The 23,536-nt window shown below is 35.6% G+C and overlaps 1 protein-coding gene across 2 annotated transcripts; it reads left to right on the top strand.

Annotated features, from left to right (window-relative positions):
* Window positions 1-9,213: 9,213 nt before the first annotated feature.
* Window positions 9,214-23,007, top strand: LOC131167901 (uncharacterized). 2 transcript variants are annotated; one of them, XM_058126968.1, is made up of 10 exons: window positions 9,214-9,468; window positions 10,973-11,065; window positions 11,593-11,717; window positions 15,053-15,903; window positions 17,825-19,218; window positions 19,295-19,374; window positions 19,479-19,574; window positions 19,650-19,723; window positions 19,995-20,124; window positions 22,506-23,007. In XM_058126968.1, the coding sequence occupies exons 1-10, from the start codon at window positions 9,222-9,224 to the stop codon at window positions 22,587-22,589; spliced, it is 3,174 nt and encodes a 1,057-aa protein (XP_057982951.1). In that variant the 5' UTR covers window positions 9,214-9,221; the 3' UTR covers window positions 22,590-23,007. The 2 variants fall into 2 exon arrangements, with proteins under 2 accessions (XP_057982951.1, XP_057982959.1); XM_058126976.1 differs by lacking the exon at window positions 9,214-9,468 and having other exon boundaries at window positions 10,978-11,342.
* The last annotated feature ends 529 nt before the right edge of the window (window positions 23,008-23,536 follow it).

Raw genomic sequence — 23,536 nt, 5'->3', positions numbered from 1 at the left:
AAACAAGGATTTCAAGCATCTCCTACTTTAAGTTTAAAGTAAATAAAGAAGTTTTGAGAAGTTTGGAGATCATATGCCAAAACCCTAGTACCAAAATCATAAAACCGACAATTTTACTCGGTAAAATTTTCCAAATGAACAATCATATCGTATATATAAACATAAGCTACAGTTCTATCGGTCTAGTTTTCTAAAATAACTGATATAAACAGATCCCCTTACCTTTATCCTAAAAACAACCCGAGAAGCTCGAAAATCCAACCCTAGCTTTTTCCCGAAATCTAGAATCTGTTTCGCTAGACTAGTAGATATTCGCTCCCTGATCGTCGCGGTATCTTCTGATCGTTGAAATAGCCAACGAACGACAAACGATCGAAGAGAGAGAGAGAGAGAGAGAGAGAGAGAGATGATTTTGCTTTCTTAGTTAAGAAGCAAACAAAATATCCTATTTATAGACCCTTGATCGGGTCAAATTCGTCGACAAATTGGCACCTTCGTTGACGAACCTCTTCCCTCGTCGACGAACCCTAGTCTGATCCTCTTTTCATCAACTTGTATGTTTTCCAAAATAGTTTATTATATTTATGATTTATCAGATAAAAATTGTGTGTCATGAGAATGGTTTAAAATGACATAAACAAAATATAATTTTTATATATTTATGATACAGTGTGATATGATGACTATATGCAGAGATGTGATATGACGACTAGCTGCTGAGTTTTGATATGCCGATTTTATTCCGAGACAGTATATGACAGATATTTTACTTAATTATGAACAACTTATGTTTTATACAGTTTTATGAAAGTGAATTCATGACTATAGTTTTTATTACGTAAATTGTCATATATGATTTAAGAATCCTGAGGATCAGATGCGATATTATGAGCACAATACCGTAAGTATGTTTTGGCTAGTGAGTGTAATCACACGGGTATGGAAGTATGATGCGGGATAGTTGATTTGTGGCTTGGGTACAACACTACTCCTAACGTAGTTCTGGGGGATCCCTCTTGATGTAGTTCCGGGTGACCTTCCCGATGTAGTTCCGGGTATAGGGTAGGCACAATCGTACTTACTACCTTTTTATGACTTAGTTATGGTTGACCGGATATATGCTTAGTCCAGCCTTTAGGCCGCACGACCCGTCATGGGAGGAAGCATGTCGATAGGAAAGCATAACGATGCTATTTCAGCAGTACTGGGTGATTTCTTTTATGCATATATGAGCAAATTTACTATAAAGAGGCTATATTGAGCCAATAGTATATTATTCAAAAATTAAATGTATTTTCATTATTCTAGGACAATTTTAAAATACCATTTCAAATGCAGTTAAATAATGAAAATACTATGTTCACATGAAAACTCATGCTAGCCACATACTGATAGTAACCTAATATGCCTTATTGAGAAGTGTCTCGCCCTATTATCCATCTCATTTTTCAGGTCCTACAAGGAACCGTACCTAGCTTACTGTGGGGCTGGGATTAGAATTTTGGGAGTGGTAGACAGAGCTAGTGAGCCACCAACTATTATGCTTGTTATTTTTTGTTGTAACATATTGACAGGTAGTTTTATATATGTATCTCGGGATAGTTAGAACTCTGATAATGTGATTGAGGTGTTTTTCTTCCGTTGTATGGTTTTATTTTCAGTTATGACAAAACCACCCAGTTTTCCCTTGTTAGGGCAGGTGGTGGTATTATGGTATCAGAGAGTGTATTTTAGTACTTTTATTCACAAATAGCACCCTAGACCCACTCTCGGGTTCGAGGTGTTACATAGGTTGCTTATGATATTTTCCGGGGCTTGAAGTTGCTCGTTCCTCCAAGGGAATTTTTCTTTGCCAGCGTAAATATACATCGGATGTTTTGCAAAATGCTAGTTTTCTTGGTTCTAAACCTGTTTATTTTCCAGTTACTCAATATCTTAAGCTCTCTTGGTCTAAGGGTGATCTGCTTTCGGATCCTTTACAATATCAACGTCTTTTTGGTAGGTTGTTGTATCTCACAATTACTAGTTCTCTATTCAAACACATGCCTAGTTCATGGATACCCCATGGTTACCTCATCTTCATGCTGCTCACCGTGTGCTTAGGTATCTTAAATCATCTCTTGGACAGGGTCTTTTCTTTCCTGCTCATTCATCCCTCAAACTCACTGGGTTTACTGATTCAGATTGGGCTAGTTATCCTGATTCTCGCTGTTCAGTCACTAGTTTTTGTATTTTCATTGGTAACTCACTTGTCTTATGGCGATCTAAGAAACAAACTACTATCTCTCTGTCTTCTATTGAGGCTGAATACTATGCTATAGCTACTACTGCTTGTGAATTAACTTGGCTTGTCACCTTGCTCACAGATCTTGGTGTTTCAGTGTTTTTGCCAATTTCTTTGTTTTATGATAATCAGGCCACCCTGCACATCGCTTCTAACCCTGTTTTTCATGAGAGGATGAAACATATAGAAATTGACTACCACTTCGTTTGTGACAAAGTTCGGGCAAGGTTTCTTTGTCTTCTTCATGTTTCCACTCGTCACTAGTTAGCAGATATTTTTATAAAGGCATTAGGGTCTGATGCTTTTCATTATCTTTTGTGCAAGATGAGTGTGCTGAATCTTTATTCCCCACCATCTTGAGGGAGCACATTACCATACACTTGCTGCTGCTCCTTATTCATCACATTACAGGAGCAGCAGCTCACTGCAGAGCAGCAAAGCAACAGTAGCAGAGCAGTTCACCTGCATAGAAAAATTAACAACTTATAGTTATTTGTTCTTGAATTGTTAGTCCAGTTAGTTGATTAGTTAGGTGATTAGTTCTTAAGTTGTTAAGATTAGTTATTGGATTATTATGTATATATATACTCAATTGTAAGCTTCTTTTTAGTGTGTGAATAAAGCTCAATAATATCAAATAAAATGCCAAACTATTCGCAAACAACCTAATTATTTTGTTTCCTAATTAAATTAAAGTAGGTTACTATTTACCGACACACAACTATTCACATTTATATTAAGATATCTAAATAAACAATGCATAATCCTAAAATGAACTATAATTTTAATCATGTTCAAGCTTCACTTATTTAAATAATTAAATTTTTTTACAAAATAAACATTTCTAAACGAATTATTATTAAATCGAGGCTTTTGTAGAACATTATCCAATGTTTGGGAGTGTAAAATATAAATACTAAATTTGATTTTATTTAAATACAAATAAAATATATAAAATTTTATTTTAAGTATTCACAAATATGAATCGGAATGTTTCTAAGTCGATTTTAATTTAACCTCACTTTTAGCATTTTATCGGGTTATTTATTCAGACGTTTGGGCCAAATATGTAACGACCCGAAGAATAATGGTATTTAAATAATAAAAGAAAGGGAAATGGAAACCGAAAACAGAAGGAGGTAGTCAACTTCGCGTTTGTCAACAACATTGCATTTTGGAAAGGATAATCCCGAGAGTTTTTCAGCTCCTCGTTGACGAATATAGGGGACTCGTCAACGAGGGTATAACAGGAGCTCGTCAGCGAGGCTAGGATTTCGTCGATGAGAAGATACCGAGAGAGGTTTTGGGCAGTCTAAATTTCGTCGACGAGGAGTGGATTTCGTTGACGAAATTATTAAAGGACTCGTCGACGAGGTGATGTGGCTCATCGACGAATCCCGCTGTATAAATAGGGTTAAACGTGATTTTTAGTTCATTTTACTACGCCAAATCCTCCTCTCTCTCCCCCTATGGTTTCTCCTCCTTCTCTCTTCCATTTCAGGCTGAATTTTCACAGCTTCAACGATCTGAAGTCACCACGACGCTCATGGGAAAGTTCTCTGTAAGTCTACTGGAGCGGATTGTTGGTGAGGTAGAAGTGGAAATCATCGCAAATCCAGGGTAAGGGTTTCTACTCAGCATTTGGATTTTTGGCAGTTATAGAAAATGTTATACGCTTAGAAATACTGAACTTTAGTTCTGGGGAATGTTGTTTCCAGGGTGTTGAGTTGGGAACCCTGCGGGTGCGGGACATTTTTTCTTAGGGGCTTTTCAAGAATCAGGTAAGGGGATAAACTAAGCTAGTTCTTTTTAAGAAAATGTATGTATATATAGCATTTGATTTCAGGAAAATAAATATGTTCATATATATGATTTATATTTGAGAAAACACTGTTGAAAATGATGGTATGTTGAATATATGAAAAATCTATTAGTGTGACATGAGTATAAAATGTTATAAAATACTGTTTTCTGGAAATGTGATTATGATACGGATTTTTATAATGGAAAACCGGCGTACGGGCCGAGATTTTTATATGTTTTGCTGGCGTACGGGTCGTGCTATGTGTATGATTTGCCAACATACAGGCTGAGTTATGGATATATTTTGCCGGTGTATGGGCCGTGCTATGGATGTGATTTGCTAGCGTACGAGCTGTGCTATGATATGATTTGCCAGCGTACGGGCCGAGCTAAGGATATGATTTGCCAGCGTATGGGCTGTGCTATGATTTGTTGGCATACGAGCCGAGTTATGGTAAAATGTGTAATAACGACGTACGGGTCGATGATTTTCATGATATACGTATATATGCAAAATGATATGATTGATTTGATAATTAATGATATTAGATATTTATGTATCACAGTTTCAGTAAATGTTATCTGATATCAGAGCCTGGTTGGCTTGGTCTAGGCTAGCACTTGCATGGTACAGTTGCTATGTGTCCATAGTTTTCGTGATCATGATATCTGTGTTAACGTCGCTGTACAGAGTGGTGTGAGATTGGATGGTCGATGTGTTTTTTAAGAAGTGTGTGATCGCCTCTGGTGTACGGACCAAGTCAGGCAAACCCATCAGACTTACAGACTGTACTTTTGACTTGGCAGTGGTCGGCCAACCATTGTCAGGTCCCGCCTTCGGGCCACACAACCCAGTCATGTGGGGGTAATACATGACAACACCTAGCTAACCTACTAGGAAAGTTTTTGTGTTATTATTATTATACGAGATGAGACATGTTTATGAAAATGCAGTATATTCTGCCATGTTTTGATAATATATATGTTTTCCCAAATTTGACAAACAGTTACTGAACATGTTCTATATGATATATGTATAACACGGAATACTCATGTTGCCACACATTGGTATTAGTTTATTTCCCTTACTGAGAGGTGTCTCATCCCAAATTTTATAAACTTTTTAGGAGCCCTTGATAGGAGAGTGGGTAAAGCCCCGCTGATCTAGTACGGTAGATCTGCCCTTCCAGAAGGGTAAGTATTTTGATAGGGTAGTATGTATTTTGTGGAAATGGCCCTAAGACATCTTTTTGGGTTGAGTGTTGTGTATATATGTATACAGTGATTGTAGTAACTCTAGTATTGTGATGTATGGTATAATGAGATGTATATGATTGTATGTTTCCTGCTACTTAGGCTTCTGCTATATGTTCTGATATATCTTTGGTACCCACGGGTCCAGATGGACTATAATCTGCTGAGATTGGTAATATTGATTTTATTATATTATTGAAAAAAAAATATAGAAATTAAGCAGGTCGTCACATAATAGGGTCGAAATTTTGGGTCAGATTATGGGCATTCCCATCCGGATTCCCATGCGAAGGGAAACAAGTGGGAGTTTTTTTCGGGTTTATCTTAAAAAAAAATAAAAAAAAATAATACCTTTTTTTGGAAAATAATTTTTGGAATGACTCTGACGTAATCTCATTATTTGGTCCAGCGAGATTTAAAGGGCCAGGACAGTTGGGACGGCGACACGTGGTAAGCAAATCTCGCTGGACCATCTAATGAGATTTTCCTGAAAATAGAACGGCGCCCCTTACCCTCCCAACCACGTTGTCTCCCACCTCTTCGGCTACTTTTCCTTCCTCATCTTCGATCACTCCACTTCCACCCTAGCAGATTCTTTTATGAAAATGACAAGCACGGTGGTTGGGGGTTCTCTGCATCAGCAGAGTTTCTACAGAATTCTCCATTGTCGTCTTTCTCTGTTCGTCCTGCAGGGGAACATGAATCTTCTTATGGGCTTGTTAGAATAAATAAAATTGTATATTCCATAATTGATTAAAGTTATCTTTACAGCGGTATTTATATTAGTATATGAAATGAAAAATACAACGGAAATAATAACTAACAAATTAACAACTAAATTAACTAACATATTAACAACAAAATTAACAATTCTAATACGCCCCCTAAGATGGAGATGGTGAATAAAGATTTCATATCGCCATCTTGCGGTAAAAAGATGATGAAAAAAAAAAAAACTCCATTAATGTGAAGCATGACAGAGAAGGCAACGGCGACGGAGATGATCTGTAGGAGAAGATGCTGATGCATAAAGCAAGCAAGACGTGTCGGCGAAGACAAACTGCGAAGTGAAGACCAAAAATATGGCAAAAAATGAAGAAAAATCCTATAAAAATTTCCTTCAAAAATTAAGAAACTCCAAGAGATCAACTGTCTCTGAGAAGGAGTGATGAAACACAGCATAATCGGAGCAGGAATGGCTGACCAGTAGATCAGACCCAATACAAGTGAGTTGGAGACGACACGGACTAGCAGATCAAACCAGAGATGAGAGTGGAGAGCTGCGATGTCACTCTGAAGTGCGAAGATCCTGACCGACAATCACTGCAACTAAAAAACAAATCAAAGAAAACAAAGATATACCGAGCCATACTCTAACACGGGTGCCGGAATAAGGACACCGGAGCCAGAGAAGTGGCCGGAAAACCCAAGGTCGCGAGAGGACCCAAGATGAGTGGCGAAGGCGAAGATACTTGAAGGCTCTGTGAGTTGGCTTACTTAACAAGTTAAAGAAAGCACTTCTTGAAACTGAGAGAGAGAGGGAAAATTCTCGCGAGAGGATCTTTCAGGAGGCAATGAAAACAGGTGATTCTGAACTTCAAACTAGAAAGAGTTGAAGAGTCCGCAGAGAACGAACTCCGTAACAACGATTTGTGATCAATGAAACGTAGATTTTTTTTTTTCATTTCACCAGAAAAACGGCCGGGATATGCAAGCGAATCGTGAAACTGGAACTTGCTGTTGTTCTTGCTGAATCAGGATATGGTAAAAAGGAAGCCAGCGGACAAGATCAATCTCGTGGTGCTGCATAAGATAAAAATGCAGAGAATCCTAATGGAGGGGCAGAGAAAAATGAGAATGGCCCTAGGGAGAGCAAAAATTCCAAAAAGAAGAAACAGAAGGATAAATCTTTGAAAGAGATTGGAACAATCAATAGAGCCTGATGAGCAATGCTCTGAGAGGCAAGGCCACTAGAGGATCAGACGATGCAAAGGAAGATCTCGATCTGCATCGCGAGTCGAGACGAGCTCGCAGGGGGTACGATTTTGATCTTACTCAACAGTAACACCAGAATAGAGCGACGAGCAGGTCACCATAAAGTCCGCAGTTCTCAGCGATTGCGATAGATTTGAACGCGAGGGGCGAACCAGTGGTGGCGGCCATGAGAGCTCCGTCGAAACTCCGAATGGCGATGACCGAGGGAAATGAAGATGAGGATGAGTTGAAGAGTGTCACCGGAAAAGAAAAAGATTTGAGCAGAGAAGATTCGAAGATCAATCGCGGCAGGTCTCTTGAGGTGCTCCTTGAGAAGCTGCTTGGAATCATACTCTTTGATCTTCTTCTGCGCCATCTGAATTGCGTTGAGATCAATCGAAGGAAGGCTTCGCAAAGGCGATGGCCTAAGGAGGGATTTATAGAGTAGAGATAGCTGAGGAGGAGGAGGAGGAGGAGGAGGAGGAGCGATCTCAGATAGGGGACAGTTCGAGCAGAGAGTCTGCGCGAGAAATGATCGCACCTTGCTAGAAGAATGAAACCGCTACTGATCACCGGCGAGAGCGAGTCCATCAAAGGGGAGATCTCAATGAGTGAGAATCAGAGGAGAGCGTGAGCAGGGAGAAGAATGCTCTGATACCATGTTAAAATAAAAAAAATTGTATATTCTGGAATTGATTAAAGTAATCTTTACAGTGATATTTATACTAGTATATGAAATAAAAAATACAACTGAAATAATAACTAACAAATTAACAACTAAACTAACTAACAGATTAACAACAAAATTAACAATTTTAATAGAGTTTCAATCATCAGAGGTTGTTTCCAAGAAGATTAAGCTCACATCCTTTATTAATCCTCAGGTTAATTCCTATGCATTCTCTCTCTATTTTGCTACTTCAATTTAATTTGTGTTCAAACCAGCATTGGCCTTCTTCTTTCTTTTCTTTCTCTATCCCATTTCCCTTTTCGTGCATCTACGTTTCTTGTTTTCTGCATGTATGGAATTCAAGAAAATATAGATTTCATCCATTGTTAGGGCTCTCGCAATCAACATATATGCATGCATGAACCATGAATGCTTCTTTTCTATGCCATTTTGTTTAGCTAGCTTTATATATTAAATGGCTTAAAAGCAGTTTGATCAACTAGGATTTTATGCTATGATTTTTCCTCAGTTCTTTTTATTAATTTTTGATTATTTCTTTCCCTATTTATTTTTATTTCTTCCCTGATCATTATGTTTTAGAGGAATTCAATGATTATAAACTTAGCAAACGCCTTTATTTATTTGTTTTCTTGGACAACCTTCAATATTCTCTCTATGGGGAGGGGAAATCAGGGAACTATGGCGATTTGGTCGCAAAGTGCTACTTTGCGAAGCGAAAATTGGAGTGGGAAATTCTAGAAGACAGTTTGAAGAGAAAGATGGAAGATTCATGTTTCCTTGCAAGACGAACTGAGAGAGATGACAATGGAGGATTATGCAGAAACTCTGCAGTTGCAGAGAATCTCCAACCACTGTGCTTGTCATTTTCATAAAAGAATCTGCTAGGGTGGAAGTGGAGTGATCGAAGACAAGGAAGGAGAAGTAGCCGGAGAGGTGGGAGACGACGTGGTTGGGAGGGTAAGGGGCGCCCTTTTATTTTCATGAAAATGGTCAAATGAGATTTGCTTGTCACGTGTCGTCATCCCAACTATCTTGACCCTTTAAATCTCGTTGTGCTAGTAAGATTACGTAACGGAAATTATTTTACCAGAAAAGGTATTATTTAATATACTTAAAAAAAAAGAAGATAAACTTAGAAAAAACTTCAACAGGTGGGTTATTGACGTGGCGGGGATTTATACGAGTAGTTCACGAACCCGCTGCGGCGCCGTTTCGATGTTCGTCTGCGTATTTGAAGTCGGAGGAGAAGAAGAAAATTCAAACCCCAATCCTTCCGAATTCTCTCACTCCCAAATCTCAATCTCAAACCTGTTCGGATCGCAATCCCTTCGTCCTCACTCTCCGAAGATCCCTGGACGATCAATCCATCAATCATCGATGGGGAAGAGAAAGGAGCGCCGTCTCGCTGCTTTGACCAACGCTGGCCGTAGACTCAAGCTCGATCTCTTCGCGGAACCCTCTGGTACTCTCTTTCTCTCTCTACACCCAGGCACACACGCACGGGGAATTTTCTGGCTTTTTGAGCTTTTCTTTTTTATTTTTCTTGCGTTCCTAGTGCAATTTTAATTTTTTATTTTTGCTCGTGATTTGTTGAGGTTTTGTTTCCATCAGAATTGCTTCTGGGTTTTGTTTTTTGATGTTTTTTATTTACTGTGAGGATGGACGAAAAGATGAGAAATTTCGACTCCATGGAAAATCTTCACTCGTCGCAGGCTTTTAAAACTGTTTGTCTTAGTAGGGTTGTCCATTACTTGCAATAAAAAAAAAACAGAGAATTCTGATTTTCTTCTGGTTCATGGTTTGTTAGGGTTTTATTTTCGTGAGTTTTGCTTTTGGGTTTGTTTCTGTTGAGTTGCTGAGAAAGCCATGAAAAGAAGAGAATTTTTTGAACTTTAATGCCAAAAATCTGAGTGGATTTGAGGCCTGAGAATGCAAAATCTTCACTCAACTGAGCCTTATAGAACTTCTTGGTTTAGTTGAGTTGGGTTGCCCACTTTTTGCAAGCAAAAACAGTAGAGACTTCTTCTTTATTCTTTATTATTATTTTTTATTTTCATGATAACTAAAATTGGAACTTTTGGTTTCCTTTCAATTTATAGGTAATCTAGGATTCGGTTTTCACGCTCACATGTGGTTGGGGTGCTAGGCATTTAAGATTTGATAATTCTGTGAAATTATATCTTTTGAAACGTTTCCCCTTCTTAATTTGCAAAATGATCAGATATTTTCTGCCATCATTTTTACTAGTCCATTGTAAATTGAAATAGTTCCCATTAATTTTTGGAAAGACTCAAGAATAAAATAGAAGGAACATGAAGTTCTAAAGTTTGGTTATTTGCCTTTTTTTTTTTTTCTAATGAAAGAGATTGAAAATATTAACTTGTCTGGCATGTGCTAGACTGGTTTGAGTTGCTTTGTCACATATGGAAAATTAGAAGATAAACGCTGGAGTAGATCCTACAGAGACACCACTTCCTGATGAATTTATTTTAAATTGGGATCTTTTGGCTCAACTTTTTTCAAAAATATTTAGTGCCCATTTCGGTCAACTCTCCATCATATTTCTTTGGCTGAGTGGCATGTATTTCCACGTGCTCGTTTTGCCAATTATGAAGCATGGCTAAACGATGCTACTCACACTGGCCGTAGTCCTCAGATGGTTTGGCCAATAGTGGGCCAAGAAATATTAAATGGGGATGTTCTTATAAAAAAAAAATATCCAAAAGCAGTCATCAAGCAAGATTTAGTTGAGTTCATTTATTTATTTTTTACTTAATAAAACATAATAGAAATAATTTTTTTATATGTGAAAAAATTTAACATGGAATCCCCAACACAGAAGGGCCTTGGTGTTTTTTGGCTGAGTGTCTTGCTTAGTCGCAAATTAGTTATTGGACAAATTAAGAAACTAAGTGATGGTAGGGCTTTTTACCTTTCTAAACTGATGTGAATTTTTTAATTTATAGGAGATTTGGGTGGCTCCTCTGCACAAGAGGAAGTTAGAGGGGATATAGATCCAAAGCATCGTGCTGGGTTACCCAAGTCACCATCTTCTCCAGGTGGGTTCCGTCAGTTTTCTTCAAAGGACTATGTAGGGAGGACATGAGTACAAAGCATTATTTTGCTGGAATATGGAAATATATGTACAAGATATCTTGTTTGTCCCCAAGAATTTGTTTACAGACTGTAGGGTGCCTGTGATATTGGGAACATTCAATGGTCAGATAAGGTCGGGCCCTGCCAGGGAAAATATTGAATGACTCCCAACCTGTTAGGCCCTTTTTCTGAAGCATCCGAGCATTTTGGAGATATCAACAGGAAAATTTTTCATTCTCGGTTCGTATGTCCCTTTCTTTTTTCCCTCTTTGTGCCTCACTGACATTTTCCCAATCTGTTGCAGGTGGCTGTCATGAAGAGATCCCATGCATCTATTTAGTTTATTTTTGTGTTACTTTTGTATCTGGCAGCAGTTATTTCTGATTTTGCCTTAATTTTTTAACACATCTGCCATATATTTTTAGTTGTACCTAAGTAACTGTGGTTGATGGTTTGGAAAGTATTTGATTTGCCACTTCTTTGTTTTCAGGTCAACAATCAGAGAACCCTCTGCTGTTACTTGGCCAATATAGTGATGATGAATTGGATGAAAAATCAAATAAGAGGCTTGACAATGCCACTGTGGAGAATTTCATGGACCATGATAATGATCAGGTGCTTATTGACATAAAATATTTTGTTTAATAAGGTTGACAATGTGGCAAGGTATTAATTTTGGAAGGTCTCATTTTGGTTTTCCGTGAACTGAGCATGATTCATTCTCAAAGGCAATGGATCCAAGCGTGTGCTGTTGAGCAAGCTTGTTTATGATCCTGACCTTGGGCTTGGCTGTGGTGGTCTTAACTTGATTACTGTTGTATTACTCTCTTTCTTTCTCTGCAAAGGCCCTGCATGCGTGGTTGGGCGTGCATGTGTGTAACAATATTTACAATAATTAGTATGTTTTATCTTGCTAAAATAAGCTTACATAAATGCTATTTTTATATCTTTATGTATAGAAAATTTTCATATTTAAGAAATTGAGATTTTTAGTAAAATTTTTCTGAATTGATAATAGTATTGAATAGTGTTCTTTAGTTTTGACTTTTGAAAACAATTGCTGTTTATTCTTGGCTCAAACAAGGAAAGAATCCAATCTTTACCTAATATATCCATAAGCCACAGGTTTTTGTATTAAGTAGCACACACTACTCGAAAGAGGAGCAGTTTTGGAATCAAACAGAATATAGTTCTGATTTCTAACATCCTGTATATATGCGATGTGCTTTGTATATCCAGATTTTTGAAATAATTGTTTGGAAAACTCTATTCATTTCAAGAAAAGCCTCAGGCATCACATGATTTGTTAGAATTTATTGAGTGAAAAGAGTTAATTAATTCCAAGAAATGAGGGAATGCCACATAACTTGTGATTTTTTTTTCTTGCCATGAATAGATTGCACATTGAAGATGCATTGTACGAAATGGGAATTTCCTTTTTCATAATTTTATTTTTGCATATAAAAATTGATTTTTTTAATTTGTTAAGTAAAAATAAAAAAGTGGACTGTAAAGAAAAATGAGCAGTGAGGGTTTTGTTGACTACTTGACATTATTTTTAAGATATTGTGCCACATGGAAATTAGAAAAAAATATGGTCCTCTTTTTTTTGGGCATTCTTTTAAAGAACGGTTGATGTTGGGGTCTATCATCTGAAAAATCCATGTCCATGAAATATAATTTTCATGTTACTTCTATTGCTGTTCCGTGAGCGTGTGTCCACATCCATGCAACATAGTTTCCATGGTGTTCTCTTTCTTGGGAATGCACATATATATCTTTGTGTGCTTATGTAAGTATTATTTATTGCTAATTAATTAGTCATATAGTCTTGTACTTTGCATGTGATTATGATTGAAAATGAATAATATTGAGTAGTTGTAGTGAATTTATTTATAGATTAATTTAAATTTATAAATGAATTGAAATAGTGGGAAAGAAAAGTCATATTTAGTTAATTTCCTGTGTAGTTTTTATTTATGAATATGCTTATATATGTAATTATATTTTTATGATACATGCTTGTTAATCGTAATTAAAATTTTAAATTTAAGTATCAAGAGGCTAGCTTATTTGTAGAAATTTTATATAAAATATAATTACATAATATTTTCTTTCCATTAACTGGAATATGGTACATATAATCTATAGTTACATTGGATTCTATTTTTCAATTAAATTTTAGTTTAAAGTTTAACATGTGTATGCCTGATTCTAGGAGGATTGATTGGATTCATTTATCTTATATGAAGTTGTAACATAACTGTCTATTATAGTCTGTATAATACTAAGTAAATTGATAATACTTTGTTGTGATTGAACTTACTGTGATTTTGTTTAATTTTTATAATATAAATTGCTTATAGATCCTATTTCTTTGAAATTTTAAAATCTAAAATGAAAAAAAAAAAAATCATACAAAAAGAACGAAAAAAATCACGTGTTAATCATTTCATCATAAAAAGTGAAAGTGATGGTTATGTTATTGTGTGACAATCACGTGTAGATATGGTGAATTATTGGTGATGTGTGAATCCAATATTTTGATTGACATGTCAATATAGAATGTTGATATGTAATATGCATATGTAGGATAATTTGAATTTAAGTCACGAGTATGGTGTTATTGTCTAACATACTGCTTTAAATGAACAATGCTCAAATATGTTTGTACTTTCGAAGAATCTCGTAACCATTTAATGTAAAATGCATGTGCATTGCACATTTGCATATACATGGGGAAGATTAAATAGTAAATGAGAATCTTCAAGGTTAAGTAAAATGCATGTTGTGCGAAAGTAAAACTAAAATTAAAAAAAAAAAGGTATAAAATATTAGTTTTTGTAGGGTTAAATTACTTATATTTTTTATAGGTTGGAACTTGGTGTAGATGAAATGAAGTTTAATTATTACATTTGATATGGCTAATAATTTTCTAGTGTTTTGTAGAGAATTTGAATCCCTTATAGGAACAATATTAATCCCTTTGCATTGGCATATCTTTGGATGGTGTTATTGAATTGTTCAGGAAGGTGTTTGATTGAAATGGTACGAGTGAAATTGAGATTTACAATTATTAGTTCAAATTGATGGTTTTGTATTCTTGAATTTAGTAGTAAAATCTTTGGACAGACCTTTCGAATGTGTAAAACTCCATGGGTGAAACTGGAGTTTTCTAGTTTGATAACTTCTAGTTTTAGGAATATTTCCTTTCATACACTATACAAATTATTTTATATATTTACATGTATTTATGGTAATAATAAAAGCATAATTAGCTATGGCATACCAATCACCCATATTAGAGTTTCTATATTATGCAAATTCAAAAAATAAGGATACTTTATAAATTGTAGTAATTTATGATATTTTAGCATAAAAAGTTTCAAGAAGGAAGGGTATTTTTGTCAATACAGTGCTAATAGTTAGCTTATATAAGGGTATTTTTGTATGTGTAATTTAAGAGGTAAGGAACTAATGTTAATTAGTCACACACAAAAGTTACACCTTTAAGACACTTGTACTTTTGTATGTAGTGTAGAATGAGTTTTTATGCGTGCACATGCCTGTGCATGTGTGTGTTCTCAGAGCTTCAAGTCCCTTTTTTATGCAGTAGATTTAATTGGATTGTGGTAGCAGTGCAAGGAGAATTTATATGTCTGTACTGGCTCGCAATAATCATAGTCAATATTCAAGCATTGCAGGGTAAATTTAGTTATGTTATAAATTAAAATATTCAAGTGTTAGGTGTAAATTAAAGCATTTTTTATTGCTCCAAGTGTTTTCTATCTTGTCACATGCGCCTTTGCTTCGTTCTCTGGAAAAAGTTGTAGTTTGTGTTTCATTGTGACCTGACAATTTGTTGCTGATGCGAGTGTGGTTATGAAAAGCAGTTATCTAGTAAGGCTAGGCTATATTAATTCAAACCATTCTGCTTAATGGTTGACCAGGTAAAGGGACCTGCTGAAGAAGAAGGCAAAGATAAGGATGTTACTATAGATGAGGACCTTGATGGTCAGAAGGTCAAACAACAGGACTTGGATAGAGATTCTGCTTCACTGGATGCTTCCCTGAACCTTGAGAGCAATACTACTGGAGAAATTGATGCGACTGCTGCAGATGGGTCATATAATAAAATGGACTCAACTGAACAAGTCTCTGTTCCTGAAACTACTGATACGCAGGTCATTGGAGATGTGTTCTCGGGTTGGAAGTTGGTCATGCATGAAGAGAGTAATCAATACTATTATTGGAATATTGAGACCGGGGAGACTTCTTGGGAAGTACCGGATATTTTGTCTCAGGGGCCCGGATTGAGCCACGAACAGAAAACCTTTCCTGTTATTCAAGGTACGGATAGTGCTTCCCACTCCTTGGGAACACATGAACCCAGTTCAACTTTGGTTGAGGTAGGGAATTCATCAGATGCACATACAGTTGATGGTTCTGCGGGTTCCTCTTTGATTTCTGTAACAAAAGAAATGTATGAATATGGCCATGAAATTGATGAGAGGAATGGAGTATGTGACGGTCAAAGTTTGGAAGCTAAAAGTCAAGATCCTGAATTTGACCAGAGTGAAATAAAAAATGCCTCTGGTGATTTGTGTCATGAAATTTCATCCTCTGAGCATTACCTGTCTGCACAGAAATCCGGTGATGTTACTTTGGCAAATGGAAGTGGATCTAACCAATACATGCATGGAAAAGTAGCTAACGAGGAATATGGAACAAGGGCTGATATATCTTCAGATCTGATTAAACATGGGGAATGTTTGTTAGAGAGATTGAAGTCACTGAAAGGGTATGAACTACCTGGTCCTTATTTTTTTTACCCCTTCATATACATGAGTTCCTCTGCTTTATTGGTGATAAATAGATTGAAACATCAAGTCTTTATTTTATTTATTTATTTTTGTGCAATATATGTCTAAAATCTTTATTTATTTATTTTTGTGCAATATATGTCTACAATCTGCCTTGTGCTTTTGGCCCTAATCACTAATGCTTAATGCTGTTTTGCTTATATCCCAATTAAGTGAACCTAATAATAATAATAATAATAATAATAATAAAATCAAGATCCGATACCTTCAATTACTTTCCACCATGTTGTACTAATTATATAGAAAAACCAATTAATTAGAAGAATTACTTTTTTGAGAGGTATAATTTATATATATATATATATATATAAAATTAATAAAATGTATGTTTTAAAAAAATAAAATTCCATATAAACTTGATTTTAGCTATATATGTATCATCATAAACATTGATTATATAAAATATAGTATTGAAATGCCAAAATCTACAAATTTGGTTCATAATGATTTTTCGATCGTGCAATAATTCGAATCATTAACATACATAATTTAAAGCAACATATTATTTTATATTGTATCATACATAAATTGCTACATAATTAATTAATTTATATGTATAATCTAACAAATATTAGAATATATATATATATATATAGAGAGAGAGAGAGAGAGAGAGAATGGTGGAAAGTAAGGATAAGGGGTAAGGACGCAGTTTTTTGGAGCCTTTAATGCAATTTGTTTAATAGAATTTTAAAAGAATTATATTTAGATAAGCACGAAATTGATTTTACAGTTTTTCGACTAAGGTTTTTAATAAATTTGAAGTTCCTAAATTGTTAAAGCATATGCAAAGTTCAATAATGTGGACGCAATCTAAATTTTAACTATGTAATTAAACTAATTTAATTTTTATAAATTAGTTTTTTTTAAATAAAGTTAACCTTAAAACTTTTTAACAGTTAAACGTAAAAAATGCCACTATTGGCACTTCACTTTGATATTTTACGATATTAAATGATTTACTAAGTGAGTAAAACCACAAAAAGAAAAACAATATAAATTCCTTATTTATTATTAAAAATATCATAAAGTGTCACGAATATTTTTTGAAGTACATAAAAGGAAAACACTATTGGCAAATGTGTAGTCTTTATATATAAGATTGTAAAAACGATGTCATTTTAAAACTAACCTTAACCGGATCTTTTTCTAGGGAAAATATTCTCAAATCTCTTAGATAACTAATTATCTTAGTTCTAACAAATTGCCTCATTTAATGGAATGTGATATCGGTTTTGATCTCCCGAGTCTTAATCTAAATTCATTATTTCCATAATTTCGTACACTCCATAATATAAATGAATCAAATTAGGCCAAAACCAACTCATAGAAAATGGAGAATGACTCTCTTAGCTTATATATTTATTTTGATAAGATTATCCTTATATGTTAGAGAAGCAAAGTGATTGATAAGTCTATCCTTTTATTAAAAAAAAAAAGTACAAATTAAAAGTATATATGAACTCAAATCCTAATAGATGTACATCAATTCTATAATTAAAATTATTGATGAGATTAGACTTTAACCATACTTAGGGATGCAAATTTGGAACTCAATTCATTATTTGTTTGGCGGGTCCTATATATATATATATATATATATATATATATATATATATATTAATCTATTCAACTATTTGGGTCCATTTAATGCACTCTTAACTTAGCATATTTTGAAGAAAAACAAAAGGTAATTTATATTTGATAAACTTGCACTCATAAATTCTCAATCATATAGGCAGTTACAGTTTACTATTTCATCTTAAATCTACAATATTGTCCTAGTTCTCCTGTTTTTTTATGTTTCTTTGGTTTTGACATTCACAAATGTGTTTTTAGGTTTGAGGGCCACCTCCAAGGACATGACTGGACGTCAAAGTACATATTGGAAATTGAGATAAGACTTTCTGATATTAGGGCACTTGTATCTTATGGGTCCTCGTTATGTCCATTTTGGGAGCACTCTGAAAGGCGGCTTAAACAATTGGAATGTGTTATTACTGATGAAATTGGTGTTAGAAAAATGAATGATGCTGAGGCAAGAGATATCTCGGTCATTAGAGAGGATAAACTGCTGGAAAGTACGGGGGATGAAAATGAGGCGGATGGAATTGAAAAGGGTGTAGTTTTCCCTTTAGAAGATTCCGTTTGTCCTAATATTGGCCAAAAATCTGTAGTTGAAAATAATTCACATGATGAAGTTCCCACTGATTTTGTTGTGAATGCTGAATATGTTACTTCATCTGGATATCCTATTGCCACTTGGAAAGGTACTGCTGAAGAGAGCTGCGAAAAAATTAATGATGGTGCTGCACTTCCTGGTGAACTTGCTCCCAAGTCGGGCCAAATTTATGGGGAGGACATGGACATGGATGTGGACATGGAAGTTGAAGATGCTACTCCCACAAGCAACATTGCTATTGGTGATGCATTGAATGGTACACATTTTGTCATACCAGAGCAGTCTATCCAGCCAAATCCATCTGCAGGATACCCATTCTTGGCAACAGAGGATGGGTCTATTGTTCCCCCTCCACCGGATGAGGAGTGGATTCCCCCACCACCTCCTGATAATGAATTGGTTCCTCCACCCCCTCCTGATGAACCACCAGAACCCTCCCCTCCCCCACCCTCATCTTATCCAGAGGCTGTACAACCTGTACCTTACACAGGACAATACAGTCTAACCTACCCTGATTCTAATTTTGGATTTTATGGACACACAGTTGCTGAAATTCCAAGTGCTAATTTATATGGACACATTGATGGACCTCATGTTGCTGTGCCCCCCCAGCCAATTTACTATGAAGTAGTACCCAACACCTATGCAGATACCACTCCTGTCCTAGTAAACCCTACTGACACAACAGCGTATTATGACATTAAAGATGGAACATTGCCTCCTATACCTGTAGTTGTCGGTGCAGAATCTTCTGGTTTTCATGTTGCATCTGCCCTGGCAAGTTATAGCAGCCTTGTTACTGAGCAAATTGGATCCAATGATATCCATGCAGATGTGGGCTCCAGTTCATTACTGAATATGAGGGTTGATGTTGCTGCTGTTGGCTCTGATACTGGAGTTGCATCCTCAGATATTCCAGTTACTTCGACCTCAGCTCAAGCTTTAGCAACAAGCTCTGTAAAGGAGAGTGTCCCTGTGCCATCAACCACTGCTGTCACTTCTGCTACAGTTGTTTCTGTTACATCAGCAACTGCAAAGGTTCAATCGAAAGGTAAAGTATGTCATTATTTATAAAACCGCATGTTGGAAAATATACTTTTTTTCTTACATTGGCATCAATTCTTCAGTTATGCGTAGCAAAAAACGGACAATAGCCGTGGCACCCACATTGAGGTCTAATAAGAAGGTCTCCAGTCTAGTGGACAAGGTGCATGTTACATCCTATACTTTATTTCCTTTAGAGAGGCTTTTGCTAGTCAGGTATCGTTTATAATTTTTGGGGTCATTTAACATTAATATTTATGTGGGCAGTGGAAGGCAGCCAAAGAGGAGTTGCAAGAAGATGATGAAGATGAACCTGAAAATGCATTTGAGATTTTAGAGAAAAAGCGCCAGAGGGAAATAGAGGTTGATAGATGAATTTTTGTCTATAATGTACCACAATTGTTATTCTTTTGGCATCTAATGTTTGCTTTGTGGCAGGAATGGCGTGCAAAGCAAATTGCCAGCGGAGAGGCTAAAGATAATGCTAATTTTCAGCCTTTGGGTGGTGATTGGTATGGGAGCCTTGAACCTTCACTGGTTGTTCTTTGTAGTACTTTTACATTGGCAGTCTTAGACGGTAGGAAAGAAAATATATTTGGTGATCTTAACCTACATATTACAGACAATAACAAATAAAATCATTGCCTTGTTTCGTATTTCTGAGAAGCATTTGGAAAAATCTTAAATCTTTGGAGTTATACACACACATATCGCTCTATTTGTTTATTATCATTTTCATTATTTTCCACCCTTCCTGGTTTGTTATTCTACATTTTGTTACAGGCGTGAAAGGGTGAAGCGCCGAAGGGCTGCACGTGGAGCAGTGCAAACTTCTCTGGAGGTGGTTGCTGATGGTGGAAATCAGCAGCCCAATTTAATGGATCTTTCAAGAGATCTTGCACCTGGATGGCAGGTATTTTTAATTTCACGTCTAGTTGCCAAGTTTTATACACAATAAATGCCATAGTACAGACGTCTACATGATATGACATGGAAGTTTTCCTAAATGAGAAAACAAATTATTTTCCAAAGCTCATGAAGTTCTCATGACAGCATCATGCCTTGCTGGGCTGATGGTTACACGGAAATGCGGGAAAAAAATAATGAATTTAGGACATTTGTCATGCCGCTCTTCTCTAGTTTGAATACTCCAGCCAGAGGATGGGAATGGACCTGAACCCCAAGATGTACACAACATGGATTGACATACTTTTTTGTGAAAAGTTAGGTGTACTCCCAAGAGGAGCGGGGAGGGGGGGAGGGTGAATTGGGTTTTTAAAATTTTCTTTGAAATTCCTTTGTTTTACAAGTTCCTTTAGTTAAGAGTTAATCCCTTTTTCAATTTGAGTTAATTTGCAATCACACTCTTCAAACACAACAACTTCGCAAGTACAATTGATATTCAATCCAATCAATGACATTAGCTTGATATCACAATAATAGAAAATTCAACCAAACTTCTAAAATTCAAATATCGATATCAAATAAGTATCTTGATTTTAAGTGTGTAACCAATCAATATATTAATGAGTTTTGGTATTAATCAATCAACGTACTCCCTTGTGGTTTTGGCAATAATATTGATTAATCAACGTACTCTTTTACGGTTTCCAAAATTCCCAAAAGCAAATTAATATCCAGCAATTCAAATAAGCATCCACGCAGTTTATATGTGCTGTAATTTAAAGAGAACAGGGAAGAGAGTGACACGAAGATTTTTACGAGGTTCGGCTATACCTGCCTACGTCTTCGCCTTAGGTACACTCAAGGATTCACTATACCGCTTCCTTAATCGGGCGGAGCAAACCTTTTACACACTCCTTCAAATAGGATAGAGCCCTTCTTTCCAAGCGATACCCCACGCTTGGTAAACCAAGGATTCAACAACCTGAACCGTCAAAATAGTAAGAAACAAGAACAAATTCTTGTGTACAAAGACACTCTCATAATAGAGTTAATTAGTACAAGTTAGAGCACTAACATAATTTAAATTAAATATCAATAAAGAATGAATTTGAAGCTCAAGAAATTAATCACCAGGTTCTTCTTTAGATTGAATGAAACTTAGTGAGAGCACAAGAACCAAGTGGTTGTATCACAGTAGAACTTTAGCAAGGACGTGTGAGCAAGAGAGCTTTGAGAATTAGAGACTTTGATTGCTAGATTGTAAGTAGTATGTAAAAATCCGTTGGTTTTCCATGTATTTATAGAGTTCTAAAAGTAATTTCTTGTTGCCCAAGTTTACTTAGAGTATTTCCCAAGTTTATACAAATTTTGGAGTCCAAGCAAACAATTTTGAAAGTTTCCCACGCTACTTTATCTTAAATTTGGAAAGTCACTTGCCTTTCAAAAAGAGGTGCTTTCAGCTTCAACCACCATTCAATATTTTGGGTATAACTTTCAACTATGCAACTCTGATTTGAACGTTCTTGGTATTAACAGAAAGTTAAGAGAAAATCTCACAACGTTCATGTTGGATACTTTTTAAGATTAAGGAGTTTTTGATAGAGAAAATTGTTTATCAATGCAGACGTAAGGTGCTTTTCATTTTAAAAATAATTTTAACTTCTTTGAAATAACTTTTGACCTTAAAAAATATTTTTCAAGTATTTTAAAAATGGGTCTCTAAGTCAATAATCATTCCTAAGAGCTTTAAAGCATCCATATTGATTTTAAATTGAAGTTCATATATAAGACTTTCTCAAGACACAAACATTCGAAGTGTGAAGTCTTCATGTATGTTTCCATCTTGACTTTGAGCTTCAACATTCTTTAAGCTTTCATAAGATTTGTCAAACTTTGATGTGTTGAACTTTGTTTTGATCACTTGTTTGGAATGTAGGCTATCAAATGCACTCTTGATCTTGAACTCTGATACTGAATTCCTGAAACATCATCACTTTAATCAAAATATGTTAAATTCACTTGATTTGTTATCATCAAAATAAGATTCGTAAGCCTTATTAGGCCAACATTCTGGATTTATTATCTTTTGTATACTAGTTTAGAAGTCAAAGTGCATTTGTGAATCTTGAAAATGAAAGGTTGGGCATGGAATTGTTAAAGTATGACTTCATAAAATTGATGGTTCTCAACATGTTCAACACGGAGGTGGTTCTGCAGAGGCTGTTTTCTTTTTTTCTTAATGCTTTGTATGTCCTGGTAGATATAAAGCCTTGATGTTTTTTACCAAACATTTTTCCTAACCAATGATTTATGTGGATTTTCTATTGTTTTTGTCCAAACATTTGACTTTGGTTTTGCTTGTTTCTCTTTTATCTTGCTCTTATTTAGGCTTACTGGGATGAATCCTCAAAGCAAGTTTACTATGGAAATGCTGCCACCTCAGAGACAACCTGGACCAGACCAGCAAAGTAGGCCGTCTGTGAAATTTGAGTTTCTAATTCCTGATCTGACTTACATTTTTGGGTTGTAATTATAGTAGTAATTGTTCTTCCAATCTTTTCTTGTTTCCCCTCTCGGGTATATCTTTGGAGGTGGATGAGTGATCAAGTACGCATTGTTCCAAGGGCTAGAGGAGATTTGTGTTAATTATGACCCCCTTTTTTGAAGGGAAAATGCATTCCCTCTTAACTTCGGCTGCTGCCATGTAACCATTCTGATTTGATAATGGCCATTTCCCCTTTCTTTTGAGGTGATGTTGACAACATATTGAGCTTGGATAGCTTTTTGTAGCCTGAAGATTCATGTGCTTTATACGGCCACTTGAGTCGAAATATTGGGTATGATCGCTGTGCATGAAATTGATCTGTAATACATAACTTGTTTTCCAGCACATTCTTCTGTATTTATGCATCCAATCAACTGTTCTGTACAAGTTTTCTTGGATAAAAAAGCTTCTCCCTCCTAGATGCCCAGATGAGTGTTGAGGTACTGTTTCTGCATATTGCTAAATTGAGCAGCAGATTATCCAAAATAAGTTTAGGACTTGATCATTAAGAAGTTCTGAAATCCTTTTTCAAAATGAAGGATTTGGTTTAGCGGTTCAGGAGCTCTTTTTTTGGATGCTATAATTTTTATTTTTGCCCTGTTTGGTTAACTTTATTAAGGCTCTGTATGGATCAGAAATTTTGTTCAAGGAAATGAAGTAATTTATTTTTTGTTGCAGTCTTTGTTCATGTCAAATGCAGATTAAAGCATAAAACTGTTTTAATATAACTAAAGATTAAGAAAACTAATTGTTGATGTTGTATACAATTAGTCAGAACCAGACTAATTGTTCATGTCAAATGCATTTTGATTTGCTATACATGTGTATATTTTTTTCACTGTTTTTGGTTGACACAATTTTTTTATTAAAATTT

The sequence above is a fragment of the Malania oleifera genome, chromosome 1 (genome assembly GCF_029873635.1).
Source record: "Malania oleifera isolate guangnan ecotype guangnan chromosome 1, ASM2987363v1, whole genome shotgun sequence".
NCBI classification, from domain to species: Eukaryota; Viridiplantae; Streptophyta; class Magnoliopsida; order Santalales; family Ximeniaceae; genus Malania; species Malania oleifera.
This window is presented reverse-complemented; position numbering and strand designations above follow the sequence as displayed.

Excerpts from the sequence above, each read along its gene's own strand:
- LOC131167901 (XM_058126968.1), top strand. The coding sequence starts at position 9,222 with ATGTTCGTCTGCGTATTTGAAGTCGGAGGAGAAGAAGAAAATTCAAAC. Across the intron at positions 19,219-19,294 it reads TGCAAAGGTTCAATCGAAAG|TTATGCGTAGCAAAAAACGG; the intron begins GTAAAGTATGTC and ends TCAATTCTTCAG. Across the intron at positions 19,724-19,994 it reads CAGCCTTTGGGTGGTGATTG|GCGTGAAAGGGTGAAGCGCC; the intron begins GTATGGGAGCCT and ends ATTTTGTTACAG.